Source organism: Argiope bruennichi, chromosome 7 (genome assembly GCF_947563725.1).
Source record: "Argiope bruennichi chromosome 7, qqArgBrue1.1, whole genome shotgun sequence".
Classification (NCBI taxonomy): domain Eukaryota; kingdom Metazoa; phylum Arthropoda; class Arachnida; order Araneae; family Araneidae; genus Argiope; species Argiope bruennichi.
This window is the reverse complement of record NC_079157.1, coordinates 79,415,667-79,432,138: the sequence shown is the minus strand read 5'-3', so window position 1 is coordinate 79,432,138 and position 16,472 is coordinate 79,415,667. Positions and strand designations below refer to the sequence as shown.

Genomic DNA, 16,472 nt, shown 5'->3' with positions numbered 1-16,472 from the left:
AATAAGAAACCAAGATACTATGATGAAGACAAATCTAATATATAAAAATCTCGTGTCACTATGTTTGTGTTCGTACTCCTCCGAAACGACTCGACCGATTTTTATGAAATTTTTTATGTGTATTTGGTAGGTATGAGAATAGGTCGTAAAGTATATTTCATAGGTAGGGTGTTCGTATCTAGAATTTTTTTCTCTGAGACGATATGCTTGCTGACAGCATTGGGCTGTATAGCAACACAAATTTGTTTACTATTCGCTATAGTATTGACTACATGTTTCACGGGGCGAGCAGACACGTTGTGGGATAAGCACTAAGATTCAATGACTGACGATATATTGCATCGAATTCGTACACGGTGCAACGATCTAACGATTACATTCAGCGATGCTATGTACAATAAAGCATTGATTGCTATCGAGGATCTTTGCGTTGTCATTGCCAATTTGCCACTCAATCATTTCGGTATGAATTCGCCAAATCGAAGTGCATCTCATTTAATGGACACCGAAATGAATCGTGAACTGCAGTGCGCTACTTCAGAAATGGCAGCGATTGTTACTCGCAATGTCTCACTACTGACATCTCACACATTCATAAGCAGCGCTTACTCCAGAACTGCCTAGGTGATAATATTGTATATTTCAACCTGAGAATGGAGGCAATTCAAACTTATGTGATGAATATCAAATGTGCCCGTTAGTTTGATTTTGAATTCCAGTGCGCTTTTACAAATGAGAAAGATATGATTGCATTAATAAACAAGACTGCATTATTGCATTTGTCATGTGGTTGAGATCTTACATGATCTCAATTAAAAATTTGCTGCTAATTTTAGGTTATGCAGAAAATTTGAGCATTTAAAAAACAATTTTCGTACATTAATTGAAAGCTAAAGCAATATTTAAAATTCAGTAACATATGTTTGTGCCTTGTGTAGTCTATACAAAATAGCGGCATTAAAAATGAAGACATGTTCTTCCCTTCTGTCACCATTTAATTAGGATAGAATAGTCAAATATTGCTGAAGGATCAACTAAGCATATTTGATTACAGATGTTTTGCATTTTCTGTCTTATAAGTAAATGATAAAAATATTTCTCAGTATTTTATTCTTGAGTATGTTTTGTGTTATAACTTTTTTAAAAAAAAACATCTTCTAAGCATTAAATGATTTGAAGTGAAATATAGTTGATTGGATGTGTTTTGATTTGTTTTGGGGGGAAATTTTGTTTCGTACTTCGTGTGAAATAAATTCTTTAAGTAATATTTTCTTATTATTCGTGCAAAAGTAGTTACTACCATTTAAATGATGATATGCTCTAAAAAGCAATAAAACTTTTAGTAAATCTGTAGATATCTTGAGGTATGATTTTTATTATTTTCTTTTATCTTTCAACATAGATAAGACTTTCTTTTTACATCGATGTTTTCTAATACAAATCTTTCTTCATATAAATACCGATTATGAAAAATAAAAGCTGAATGTGATCGAAAAATTTAATCTTGAAACATGTTTTAATTTATAATCATATGTTGATCTCTAAATATAATATATATTTTATTTATCAATTGTTATTTTATTACATATTGATAATAGTAGTTAGGGTGCAAAAATATTTTAATAATTGTAATTTTACTTTTTTTGTTCACATGAGATTGCATTAATGGGATATTTATTGAATGGAATTGGGACTATTATAGATCTTATTAAAATGTTTGGGATTTGAAAAATTCGTTCCAAAGTATAAATTCTTCTGTAGATATTTTCATTCTGTGAGTGACTTTGTTAATAAAACAAGTTTGGTTGTAATTGTCCTACAATATTTATTGTATTGTAGGTAAAATAATAAAAAGTGTATCCAAGTGATAATTAAGTGGAATTTCATTTCATCAGTAATTTTAGAATATTTCGTCACAGTTATGATTCTATAAAAGTCGATTTAAAAAAACCTAATAGTTTCTATTTGTATATTATCATACTGTTTTTATCAAGAGATTGTAAATCTTGTTTTAATGATGAATTGAAATTTTCAACAGACTCAAAAATTTTTGAATAAAATTGTTTCAGTCTGCTGTTAAGTGAAAAGTAATAGTAAAAAAGAGGCTTTCTGTCTTGACCGTCCCTTGTCTAATAATTTAATCGTTTTAACATGCAGTTTTTATTATGACAGTTGAAAGAGAGAGTGATATTTCTCCATAAGTTGAACAGATGTTAAAATAGCCATGTTTGTGCAAGATTTGGTAATATTAGGCCATGAAGCACATTATTTTTTTTATCATAATGTATTGTTTGCATTTCAATATAGGCTATGCTTCATGCCAAAATTTGGATTTGATGATAACTCTTATTTAGCCAAAACAATAATACCAATGACCTTTTTAGCATTTTTTTTTTTTTTTAATTTTACATACATATCATTTTATAGTAATTTTTAATTTCTGTTAGCAGCAATCTATTTATTTGAATTTTTTCTTTTAAATTTAGCAAAATTTATGAGCAAATATGACTCCACAAATGAATGACGATGAAGATGTTTTGAAAATTTTATTAGCTACAGATTGTCATTTAGGTTATATGGAAAGTGATGCTGTTCGAGGTACTTTTTTTATTATTATATTATATATTATTTACTTTATACAACATGGGTTAATAGTTGATAATTTAATTTCCAATTCATGTTACATTTAATACAGATTATCTTATAAAACATATTTTATTACTGATTCCAAATGTCATCTGATATATGCATTGAAAAGTTGGTAATAGTGTAAAATATTCATGAAAATAATAGTCAAAATATTGACTTCATCATTATCTTTAATTTACTTTCTCAAAAATATTCATATTTTGTAATCATAATTATATATGTCTTTGGCACTAACAAACAATTTATAATAAACTGAGTGAAGCCTTATATGTATGAGCATAAAAAAGTAATCCATTTTACAAGCACCACTATTTAGTATAAGACAATTACAACTCTTTTGGTCATTTTGGTTTTGATAGAAATTATATTTTCTATTTCTGTATGTTGCCTTACTTTATTTAATAAAAATGCTTAATACTCTTAATAATTCATATAAAAATGTTTTTGTGAAATTACAAAATTTCAATTCTTTTAATAATTATGTGGATGCTTTTTAAAATTAACTTTTTGATATATAATTTTTTGATATCTTATAAACTTATATTAGTTTAATATTTTATGGAAATGAAAATGAACTCTGCAACTAAATACATAAATATTTTAAATTTTTTTTTTAATATTTATATCAATGTATTTAAAAATTTCTTGGCCAATGCTAATAATTAAATTTTTGTGATATTCGAGTTTTGATTTTTGTGAACCCGGCACAAGCTAAGAATCCGTTCAGGAGCATACGCCGGAAAACAAACCTCATTCCTTCCTTCCTAATAATTAAATTTTATTTTTATAAGATGTCATGATTTTAAATAACAAGTTAATGAATACATAATTATGATAAAAGATTACTAATAATGTAAAATTTAAATGAAGTGAATAATTAATATTCAAGAAAACAGAAAAGAAGAATAATTTATAATAAAAGGAAATAGAATGATATAAAGTATTAGAATATCCATATTTAGTAAAATAAATAAATTTTAATTTACGAAACATTATAGCAGAGGAGAAAATGTAATGCCCCTATAATGTTAAAAACTAATTGAAGATGTAAGGCTTAAATAATAATGCTCTGAACCTTTAAATGTAATCTCCATTAAAAAAAATGTCTTAAAAATAATGTTAATTTCAATAAATATAACATTTTTCTGTTCTTAATTATTAAAGAATCAAATGTTTCTATCATCTAATTTAATGTTGCCATAATTTTAAAACAAATATTTTTAAATGAAATAACGTGACCTTAAATTATTTTGCATATTATCATTAAAAGTTCATTAATGTTTTAATTATTTTTGTTTTTATCTCATTCTTCCTTATTATTAGCAAATAATTATAACCTTTAGTTTTTGCATGAAACAATTTTTAAGAAATTTTAAACAATTATCAGTAATGCTTTGTTGTGCATTATTTATTTTGCTTCTAATTTTATATTTAGAATTACTATGTGTTTTTACTTTAATATAAAAGCACAAAAGTAATATGGTAATTTTGATATCTGTAGGTAGAATTTTTAATATTTATTTTTCTGTTTTTAACAGTCAATATTAGTTTCTTAACATTTTTTTTAATTTGAGGGTTGATTATTACTTTTTCAGTAATTTGTTTAAATAAAGTCCTCTCTCTATTTTTTTTTTTTTTTTTTTTTTTTTTTTTTGCAGTTGGTTTGTTTTGTTTCTTTCTCTTTTTTTCATAATTTTAGGAAATGTATGCGTTAATTTAATTTTACTTTACCAAGTTTAGATGAGAAGCTTTAAATTTCTGAAGTTAATCCTTGTTATGAAAAATGTTAAGTTTGATTTGATATCTTATTATTGTTATTAAAAATTCTTAATAGTTGAGCATAGTATATTGAATTTAATATAGAAATCATAATGAATGGCTCAATTTTTAAAATAATATTAACTATTATTTAATTTAATTTTTCTCCTTTTCTTGTTAAAGGTGCGGACTCATTAGTTACATTTGAGGAGATTCTAAAGATTGCTGTTGATAAAGATGTTGATTTCATACTACTTGGAGGAGATCTTTTCCATGAAAACAAACCTTCTCGTAAAATTTTACACAGCTGTATTTCGTTGTTAAGAAAATATTGCATGGGTGATCGACCTATACAGTTTGAATTTCTCAGTGATCAATCAGAAAACTTCAAACATTGTGCATATCCAATTGTCAATTTTGAAGACCCAAATTTTAATATATCTATGCCAGTTTTCTCCATTCATGGTAACCATGATGACCCTGCTGGCTCAGGTTTATATTGTTCTTTGGATTTACTAAGTGCGACAGGCCTAGTCAATTATTTTGGGAAGTGTACAGAACTGGAAAATATTAATATATCACCATTAATGTTACAGAAAGGTAAAACTAAACTGTGTCTATATGGACTTGGATCTATTAGGGATGAGCGATTGCATAGAATGTATCTTGATGGAAAAGTTACTATGTTGCGGCCCAAGGAGAAGAGTGATGAATGGTTTAATTTGATGGTGGTTCACCAAAACAGAACTAAACATGGTGCCAAAAATTACCTCCCTGAACAATTCCTTGATAATTTTTTAGATCTTGTTGTTTGGGGTCATGAGCATGAATGCCGTATAGATGGAGAATGGAATGATAAACAGGCTTTCTTTGTGACACAGCCTGGTAGCTCTGTTGCAACATCATTGTGCCATGGTGAAGCTGTGCCTAAACATGTTGGGTTGTTGCAGGTAACTTTTTTTTTGTCTGTCCTAAGTACCATATGCATATATAAAAAGTACACATACACTTTCTTTCTTTTTTTCTAATTGTCAAGACTGTCTTATTTCTTTTGTGTATGTGTGGGAGAGAGTGAGTGATCTTTTAATTTAAGTTAAATCTTAATTGTTTTCCTTTTTTTATCATAAATTTTCTATGAAACTTTAAAATTTTCTCTGATTTTTTTAAATCCAAAACTTAACTTTTTTTTTTTTAAATCTAATTATTTCTAATATGTGTTTTCAAATTTACTGACTCTTTTGTTTCCCATCCCAAGAGAAAAGAGATAAAATTCTCTGAAACCTGTGTATTCCTTTCAAAAGTACCTAAGATTCCCTTTCCTAAATATGTGCTCTATATGTTAAAGAAATCCCTGTCAGAATCTCTTAATAAAATCACTAAAGAGGAAAATTTCTGTAATTTTTGCTCTTATCTTCTGGTGTGAATTAATGTATTCCAACTTCATTCTCATGTACAAATTATGTCTTCTGTGACAAATTAAATTAAAGTTAAAAATTCAAAGTATCATCTTAATTCAATGCACATAATAAAATACAAGTAATAAATTAAATTTAAAAAAATACAAATAATCTTAATTAAATACAAGGAACAAATAATCTCAGTTTTAAAATTATGTATGCACATCTTTTGAATCTGCAACAGTGACAAGAAAATCTGATATGAAAATAAGTGTACTTGCATCTATAGGCCAAGATGATTCATTAACCCATGGAATTCAAAATATTTAATGGATGAGGGGTTGGGGGGATGCATGTGATGATTCTAATATTGTGAAATCATATAGGCTTTGAAAGAAACATTTGGTACTTCACTTTTTATGAAAAAAATTGTATTATGTTTTTACTTTTCTTAAATCTATGAATAGAGGTTATTCAATGCATTGGAAATAAATAGAATAATAATAAAAAATTTAATTACTGCATTTGGTTGAAAATCTAATAATCAAATTAAGTGCTTATAATATAGCTTTGTGTAGAAGGGATGATGATTAAATGAAAAGAAATTTTTTATAAATGGTGCATTATTGTTCTTAATAATGTATGGAAAAAGGCTTTCTTAATGTGTTTTTCAAGAGTAATTGTTCAACTTTTGAGTGGCATATGAGAAAAAAAAATATGCATTTATTTAAATATTACAAAACATACATTATTAAAATAACTTATATTTTCACAATTTTTCTAAATTTTGTTGACAAAGAATACAGCAAAAATGAGAACTACTTCTATGATCTTTTAAAAGTTTGGCGATGAACTTTTATGTTGCCTTAACTTTTTTGTGTTCATTTATGGTATAGTAACAGATATTCTCCTTGTATTTTGAGAATTCCATTGAAGTTGTTTTCTTTCTGATTACTCCTACAAAAAAAATTTTTTTTAAGTAAATTATACAACTGTAATATTCTTACATTTTTTTAGAGAAAAAAAGTATGTCTTTATTTTATTTCTGAAAATAAATATGAAGCTAAATTAAAACTTGTACCGTTTTATTCATTCAGTTTATTTATTTCTTATTTAGATTAGAGAAAAAAAATTCCAAATTACGAAAATTCCTCTTGAGACTGTACGACAGTTTTATATCAAAGACGTTGATTTGGAAGAGACTAGTTTGAATTTAAATGAACCTGATAGCTGTGACAAAGTGATTAATTATTGTCATGAACTTGTGGATCAGTTTCTGCAAAAGGCAGAAGAAGAGCACACAGGTCTGAATTATTTTCATTATATGGAGGGAGGGTTATTTATTTATTATCTTAAATTCTATGGTCTGCAGTATTTTGTTATATTTTAATTGTATTACACTTTCTAATGATAAAAGAAAGTGTGTATCTGTCTGTTGGTGCTTATTTTATATAGTTATAATGAAGTTAGACATTGATTTATTTTTAAATATATGGGTTTCATCCAATAATTGCTTTTAAGAATACCATTTGTTTTAAAAATTTTAATTGATTAAAATTTTGAATGTGTATCAGCATATAACTTCCTAAAGATTATACAATTCTAGAAAGTTATACTGCATTTAAATTAACTTAATCTTATCTTTTTAATGATATTAATTTTATTATCATATTATTTTTTCTTAATTTTAATAATTTGAAAAAAGAATTGTAGGTAGTTTGTTAAGATACTCCTGTTGTGTTTTATTAATCCTGTCCTTTCTTATAAAAAGTTAATTTAAATCATGATATAAATTTTATAATATAAAATTTGGAAAATATGCTTACATTATTTTTAAAAATTGATTGAAAATAGGAATTTAATTTATATGTTAAAAAAATTGGTAAGATTTTTTTACAACACCCACATAAAATTTTTTGAATTTTAAAGGATTGTAAAAATGATTTTTGTACTGTAAATATTTTCAAATGCTATCACAGAAAAATGAAAACATTTCACTTAATTCTTTATTAATTAAAAGTTTAAAAAAAATTGCTCTGAATGTAATCGCTGCATTCTCACCCTCCAAAGTATATAGATGCCAAGTTTAATAGCTCTAGGCCAAATGGTTTACCCTATTGAGTGCCAACACCCACATAAACACATTATTATAAATAAAGATTTATTACGAAGAGTCTTTATTATAAATAAAGACTTTATGCTCTATTATTAAAGTAAAAATATACTTTTGCTTTGTAAATTCTGAATAATTATGATATCAGTAAATAAGCAGTACCCCATATTATTTTTCAATTTTGATTAGTTTTTTTTATTCTATGTGGTATTTATAATAGGGACAAACTCTTAAAGTTTAACAATTATCCAAGTAATTATTATTAAATATATTTATTTTATCTTATATATATTAATTTATGCCTTAAAGTGCATTAAAATGTAATCTAGGTAGCATAAATTAATGAAACAATTGTTTCATTGCAGGTCATCCCAAGCAACCGAAACAACCACTTATTCGCCTTAGAGTTTTTTGTCCTAATGACTTTGAAACTTTCAGTGTCCAACGTTTTGGGCACTCCTATGTTTCAAAAGTTGCAAATATTAAGGATATTATCCTCTTCAGCCGCAAAAAGTCTGAAAAAGCAAAGCCTACTGAAATCGATGCTGAAGCACTGAAAAACATTTTAAAACAAGAGGGATTTGATAAACAAAGAGTTGAAGACTTGGTGAAGAAATATTTTGAAGCTACCGATGACACCAAACGGTTGCTTGTTCTTTCAGAAATTGGTGTCAGCAGTGCTGTTCAAGAATATGTTGATAAAGATGTGAAAGAAGCAATAAGTACTTTGGTTGATCATCAGGTGAAAAGGACTCAAAATCATTTGAAGCAAACAGCAATTGATTCTTCAGCTATTGATGATGAACTCAAGAAGTTCAGAGATGAAAGAAAAAAGAATTCTCAAGCAGAAGTTTCAGATTTTCAATCTATCATGCAAAGTAAATCACAGACAATGCGGAGACGAAATTCCAGCAATAGCGACAATGATGTATTTGAAGAAGCAGTTGAAACTTCTGCCCCTAAATCTAGAGGTAGGGGTAGAGGTAGAGGAAGCCGTGGTGGCAGAGGCAGTAGAGGTAGCTCAAAGGCTAATGAAAGTACATCAAGTATTGCTAGCACTAGTAGAACACAGACTCGAGCAGTACCCAAAAAGAATTTAAATAATACTTCCACAACATCAAAACGGAAGACAAGACAAACAGATTTAAGTGATTTTTTTAATAATACAGCAGCAACAAATGATGTTATTGATCTTTCAGATGATGAGGAGGAGGAAATTCCATCATCGAAGCGGCGTAAAATGGCAAATCAAACTAGAAGCAGAAGAGGTGTAATCTTTGATGTTTCAGATTAATAGGAAAGGATAAAATGCAACCTTTCTTCCAGTATGATTGCCTTATGTAAAACTCATAAAATAATCATATTTTATTTAGCTGTTTATTCAACTTATTGTCTTTATAAAGAATTTTTATCAATAAATTGGAGGGAATTGGAATCGAATCAAGTTGAACTTAATATAGTTAACACTGTAACTATAATAGTAATTAACAAATTATAGTTGCACAAAAGCACATAAACTATCCACAAGTTCCTTGGAATTTAATATTTTTCATCAGCATTTCATTAGTTTAATTAAATTTTCTGTCATTTCAATATATTTTACTCTATTTTACAATTGTAACTTGCATTTCTTATATTTTCAAATTAACTCAATTTAAAGCTTGGCATGAAAAATAAATTAAATAACATGATATTTCATTATTGTCCAAGAAAATATAAACTTAGAATTGGATTTTAAAAGATTTACAAGCTTTTTCCTCTTTAAGCAGGGTTAAAAATGATTTTTGGCAGGTAGATGCTTGCATTCTTCATCAAAATAGACTTCAAATAAGAATTTCTCTTTATCATAATTCTGTGTCTGTATATCTATTTTATGAATTAATGAAATGATTTTTACAATTTATTTATTTATAAAAATTGGAAAAGTACATTAGCACTCAGTTGAATATTATCAATTTCTTATATATTTCATTATCTATCTCTAGTACAAATATCACACACATTTGTTACTAATGTTCAATAAAGAGCATAATAATATCTTTTTCCTCGGGTATATTAATTTATTACCCATATTTAATAATTACTCAGGTATATGAATTTATACCCCATTTTATTTTATTAATGAATTACCGGGTAATTCATTACTAAAATATTAACAAATGTGAGAAAATGATTTCTTCAAAAATAGTTTCATTGATTCAGCAGAGAGTTTGAACACTATAAATTTGAAGCTTTTGCACCCATAGATAAATCTTCTGTTGAAGGAGGAAATGTTTTTTATTTACTGAACTGTAAGTGTCATTTCAAGGTGTATCTAAAGACTTGCTTTACACTGTCAATGCATATTAGAGAAAATTTACAGTCAGTTTAACTTTTATGAAATTTTCAATATTTTCTGATTTTAGTAGTGCTTGCTTATTTCTTAATAGCTTGTGTCATAAGATAAAGAAAGGGAGAAATTATCATTGTGTTTATATATATGTTTACAACTCATTTATTTTCATAGGTCTTTTTATCTGAGATGGGGACACAAAATTGTGTAGCAGAAAATTAATTTTCTTTTCCTCATATTTTATTCGAAAAGTAAGAATAGAATTCAGCTAATAATGTAATTTTTGTTTGTATGAAAATATATCATTTTCGAGCTAGTCGATTTCCTCATTTTTAAATTGATTTATATTGATTAATAACTTGTTTATTGGAACTGCAGTATTGCAGCACCTGTAAGTCCAATCAGTTTCCTCCCACACTCTTCGACTAAAAAGGTTTTTTCCCTTTTTAAAATTTTTTTTCTCTATTAAGTCATATAAATTTCTTAACCTTTAATATCTTGAAAATTTTATTTTAATCAACATTAAAGTTTTCATAAAATGTGCACTCTTTCTAATGCTACTCAGAAGGACATAAACAGATAGTAAACATAGATGGCAGCTAAAGACAAATTAAATTTTAAATATTTATTAAAGTATTTTCCTATTTTGGGGGTATTCTGCTACAAAACATACTTAATAACACAGAGTTATAATTTAAAAGTTGTCAGTAAATTAATTTAAGTTATTAATGACTAAAATTTGTTATTTGTTTATTTATTTGTTTGTTATCAAAATCTAAATAAAAATTAAGCTTAGATGCATCTCTATTTTTCTATTGAGCTTGTAGGTTTTAACAACATATGCTATTCACAGGAAAAAATAGAAATTAGTATTATTTTAATGATTTCATTTTATCTAATTATTTATCTCTCCTCTTAAACTTTTTCTTTGGCTGTATTTCTCAACCATTTATTTGTTGAAAGAAAACCTTTCCTGTCATTTACAATATTTAAATTTGTTTATTTCTCTTGCTGCAAAATTATATAGATAAAAATAATTGTCTGTAATAGAGAAATAATTTTTTTTCGGAGCACGGTTTTAGATCATTGTTGCTGTATTAATTTTAACAATTCAACATAGAGATGAAATATTCCTCAAATGCAAAATATTCATTATCTGACTTTCAAAAGAAAAAAGAGAGAGAGAGAGAGAGAAATGCTCTATTCTTTGAATCTTATGTATTTTATTCATTTCCTAATTGATAATCTGCTAATGTTTGTATGTTTTACTTTTTTTTCTTTTTGCTATTTTTACTATGTAAATTTTTTCTAAAAACATAACTTTTTCCTTTTTTTTTTGTTATAGCTGCACTGTATATTGTGTATTGATTTAAAATCTTATTTGTTGTTGATAAGGTTTAAATGAAATTAATAATCATTTATGCATTAAGTACAATTATGTATTTATTGTCTGGAAAATTTTGTTTTTCCCTTTAAATATATGTATATATGCATAGATTACCTCTATCACAACTAAAAAAGAGCAGTACTTTTGTCAATTAACCTGAAATTATATTGATCTAATGTAAAAATATCATGAACTTGTTTATAATATTTTCTGCTTGAGTACAATTGGTATCGTTTTTATTATCTTTTGTGACTTTATGTTAAAACATCCTTTTTTGAGTTGTGACAGTATTCATCTAAGAGTGCTAAAGTATTTGAATATATATTTCAGAAATTTACACAACATAATAAAAAATTGAGTTGTGTGATTTTTACTTTGAACTTTATTTTTGATTTTTCAATAAATTCAAAGTTTTCAGTCATTAAATTATTTTTTATTTTTATAAATTAAGCAGAAATTGAGACTAATATACAAATAAAGTGTAAACAGTTCAAATTTACATTTTCTTTTTAGATTAAAATAGAGCTATTTCATTTGTGATATTTTTACTGAATGTTTTGTTATAAATTTATTTTGTTTTTGGTGTACAAAAATTATAATTAAAAAGTCTCTGGGTATGTAAATTGTCTTAATGTAAATAATTTTTGCTGTTTTTATGTAAAATACATTGTTAAAAGTGCAACTTTAATGCTTTACTGCTACTTTATCAGAAGACTAAGTAACTAAGATTTTTTTTATGACTGTAATTTTAATAAATGTTATTATATTCCAAGTCTATATTTTGTAAATAACTTATTAATTTAGCATTTTTACAGCTATTTTAGTAATATTAATTAGCATTGAGACCTCAATTCGTGAGTTATTTTTTCTACTTATAATATATTTCACTTTAATTCATAGTTACTGTTGAAACATTTGTCAAAAAATAAAAGTGAAATTAATCAAAAGGTAAAATCTCAAACTTATTAAATCTAAGATTACTCTCTTTGATTGAGTATGATTTTCAGTATTATAAACCCGAGCTTCATAATTGCTAATAATTCTTTGTTACTTCTTACAGTTAGAAGTATTTTTAAGTGCGATTGGATGCATTTGTTAAAAAAAAAATGTTTACAACTGTTTTATTGTTTAGTGTGATGTTTTGCTTTAAAATGATTATTATCTGTACACAATAAAGAACATCTTCATTATAATTTTTATTTCTGAAAATTGCTGTATTCTTTTGCTTTCAATGTTATCAATTTAAATTGTATTAATCAATAGTACAAAAAGATTTTAGTTAACAAAATGAATTATTTTAAATATGAATGCATTTATAAAAAAAAAATTGGAAGTTATAAGCTTTTCATATAAGTAATATAAAATTTTCTTGTATCTTGTGCATGCATTGGTTACAAATAATGTAAGAGAAAAAGTTTTAAATTCCGTTACAAGTTAGTGATTGTAGTTCCAAAATGGCATCCCAAATTTAATATATTTTCTTTGCATTTTGTAGTGATCGCGTTTGCATTCAAACGAAAGTATAGATCAACTCCTTGATAGCTTAGGTTCAAAAGTTCATAGAAGTTTACACTGTAAATGTTAAATTTGTGCACTATTTTTTATCCATCTAGCTCTCTTTGTCTTGTAATTATTGTATAAACTTATATTCAAGCAACCGGATAGACAATCTTCCTCAGAACACATTTTGCTCAAAATATAGAAATCTACAAGTTTGGTTGTAGATTTCTATATTTTGAGCAAAATGTTTGGTTAAAGACTTTATACCGAATTTAAGTCGTCTAGCTCAAAGAATTCTTGAGTTATTTTTGTCACAGACAGACATTATCTAAAAATGTTTTTTTCGAACAAGGAGTTCTAATACCTGCAGATTAATCAAAACCTCAACTTCGAATTTTTAATTATTACATTTTCTCTATAGTTTGTATATGAGAAAGCAAAAATAAAATTACAGTATCACGAAATTTAGAAGATAGATGAACCAAATATTTATGTTTTTAATTGTACTAGTATGTCATGGAACTCCAGTAGAAAAGTTCATGTACATAATAAACAAAGTATATGTAAGAAACAATTAAAATAACACTGTTTTAATGTCTGATAATTAGGTACAATCATGAATATGAAGTTATATTTACATGTTTTAAAGAAAATTAAATCTGGCCAATGTTCCCAACAAATCAGCTGGTCTCCAATGGAAAATAATTTTAAATAAAAAAAGAAAGGTCTATTCCTGCCACTAAAACTGAATGAGGTATGGAAATTTGAATATTACTATTTTATATAAAAGCACGCGATTTTAGTCCACTCCATTAGCTGTCTCAAAGAAAATATGACGATCATCCCAAAGCTGATTGGGCTAAGATTATGAAAATTATTTTTCTAAAATTGTAATATTCAGAACTGCATAATTTGATGTCTGAAAAGAAATGTTTTTTAAAATTTATTAAAAAGTTGTTGTGTCAAGAATATTTCGAAGAATATAATTCCTTATGACCAAAGGACTGGTCATAACGAAGGTCGTCAAAGGTGGCTATTCTACATCTATGCTAATAATAAAGGTGAATGTATGTTCACACTCTATAAGCCAGACCGTTTGGCCTAGAGTTACCAAATTTGATTGTTTCTTTGGAGGTAGGAAATGTGCACTTCGAAGAATTTTTTTAAAAATTTTAATTAACTAAAAATCAAGCGAAATTTTAGAATTTTTCGCCCTAACTTCAGAAAATATTATCGCAAAGAAATACATTTCAAAATCTAAAAAATTTACCTATTTCATAATGCAAATTTAATAGGCATGCGAATTCTGGCTAAATTTTGGCATTTATTTTATTTTATTTATTTGTGCATGATTTCCAATAATAGATTACCTTGTTACCCTGAAATTCAAACAGTTTTCATGGTTTCATCAACTATCTGATCGCCTGACTTTTTTACAGTGTTGAAAGCTAAAGAATGAGATTTCTGTTTAATATCCATTAAGTTTCCGAGTCGTATAAAAACCAGTGGGAATGGTCACTCAAACTTTCTCGAATACTCTTTAATAAACTTGTAATGCCAGAGAACGCCTTCATGGCATTGACGTTAAATAGTTACAAAATAGTTTTTATCGTGAATTAGCATTTTTTCTGAATTTATCATGTTATTCATGACGAGTTATTTATCAATTAATCCCTGGAATGCGTTAATAGTATCCAAAAATCGAATTTGTGTTCTAGATACATTTTTCTCAATAGATTAAAGACGCAAAACTGTACTTGTAGTCATAAAATCCCATACCAAATTTCATATACTTAAATCCGCGTTTTGAATTACATGTTTCTGAAAGTACAGACCAACAGACGGTCAACCCATTGTTGGTGGAAATTTGACTTGATGTCTAGATTATAGGTGTTAAATCTGTGTAAGACTATTATCCATCTAGATCTCTTCGTTTTATAATTATCATGTTAATTCATAGCCGGATAGACGCACGTCCTCTGAGCAGATTTTACACAAAATTTAATAGAAATCTGGAAATTTGGTTTAAATACTATATTTCAATCATCTAGCTCAAAGCGTTTTTGAGTTATCTTTGTCACAGACTGACATTATCTAAAATTTTACTTTTCATACTCAAGAAGGTTCAAAACATGGAAATTCCTCAAAATCTCGATATCGAATTTTTTGACGATTTCTATGCTTTCTCTGAACTAAGTATATGAGAAAATAAAAAAATTGTTACAATATCGTCAAATTTAGAAAATAGATGAACCTGACATTTACGCTTTTAATAGAGCCAGGATATTCATAGGACAGATCTCTCTTTAGAAATGTACATGCAAACAATAAAAACAGTATATATGAGAAAACATTAAAATAACACGACTTTGATATCTGATAATTTAGCGGAAAAATGAGTATGAATTTACATCTATGCGACTTAAAGAAAATTAAATATAGCCAATATTCCCATCGAACTAGCTGGCCCCAAAGATGAATAGTTTGAAATTAAAAACAATCCATTCTATTGCGAATAAAACTGAGTGAATTATGAAAATTGATAATTATAAGTATCTTATAAGAACGCGCGATTTTAGACCACTTCATCGATACAGAGAGTTGAAATCGTGATATATCTCAGCTCTATGTATCGACATCCTGAAAAAAAAATGCGCCGATCAGCGTCCAGTTTCTCCCAGCTGACTTGCCTAAGGTTATGAAAATGTTGATTGTTCTAAAACTGTAATATTCAACACTTCATAATTTGTTCATATTTGATCTCAGAAGAGAGAAACTTATTTATTTATTTAAAATTTGGTATGTCAGGAATATTTCTCAGAATATTCCAAAGATTCCAGATTTCTCCAAAGATCCAAGATTTTTCAGAATATTCCAGGAATATTTCTCAGAATATTCCTTAGGACCAAAGGATTTAGATTACTTAATGTTTTGAAATATATTTATTGACCAGAACAAAATAAAATGTTATTATTTATAACATTTAAATCCTTTTAAAAGTAAAACTAAAAACTTCTGTAGTTCGCATTGGTCTTTTCTGTAATTATATTTAAAAAAAACATGTTTGTTTTTAGCAAAAAAATGTTTTTATATTAATTGAAGTTTAAACACTTCTATTTTAATTTAAATTTCAAACTTTACAGAAGCTGACAGAAAATTAGAGAAAGGCATCTAGTGTAATGAACCGAACAACTTAAGGGTTCTATAATAATATGAGTTAAAAGACTATCAAAATTTGAAGCTAAAAATATCTTGCTGAAGATGCTTTTAAGAAACTAAGTTCCATAAAATATTTAATTAAGTTTTAGTGAGTGTTAATCTCCTCTAACAAACTGG

General features: G+C 26.7%; 1 protein-coding gene across 1 annotated transcript; it reads left to right on the top strand.

The window, feature by feature from the left end:
- The first annotated feature begins 1,207 nt into the window (after positions 1-1,207).
- LOC129976542 (double-strand break repair protein MRE11-like) lies at positions 1,208-11,199 on the top strand. Its single transcript, XM_056090167.1, has 5 exons — positions 1,208-1,364; positions 2,487-2,598; positions 4,591-5,357; positions 6,922-7,108; positions 8,283-11,199. Exons 2-5 carry the CDS (start codon positions 2,505-2,507, stop codon positions 9,209-9,211), a joined length of 1,977 nt encoding a protein of 658 aa, XP_055946142.1. The 5' UTR covers positions 1,208-1,364; positions 2,487-2,504; the 3' UTR covers positions 9,212-11,199.
- Positions 11,200-16,472: the final 5,273 nt, after the last annotated feature.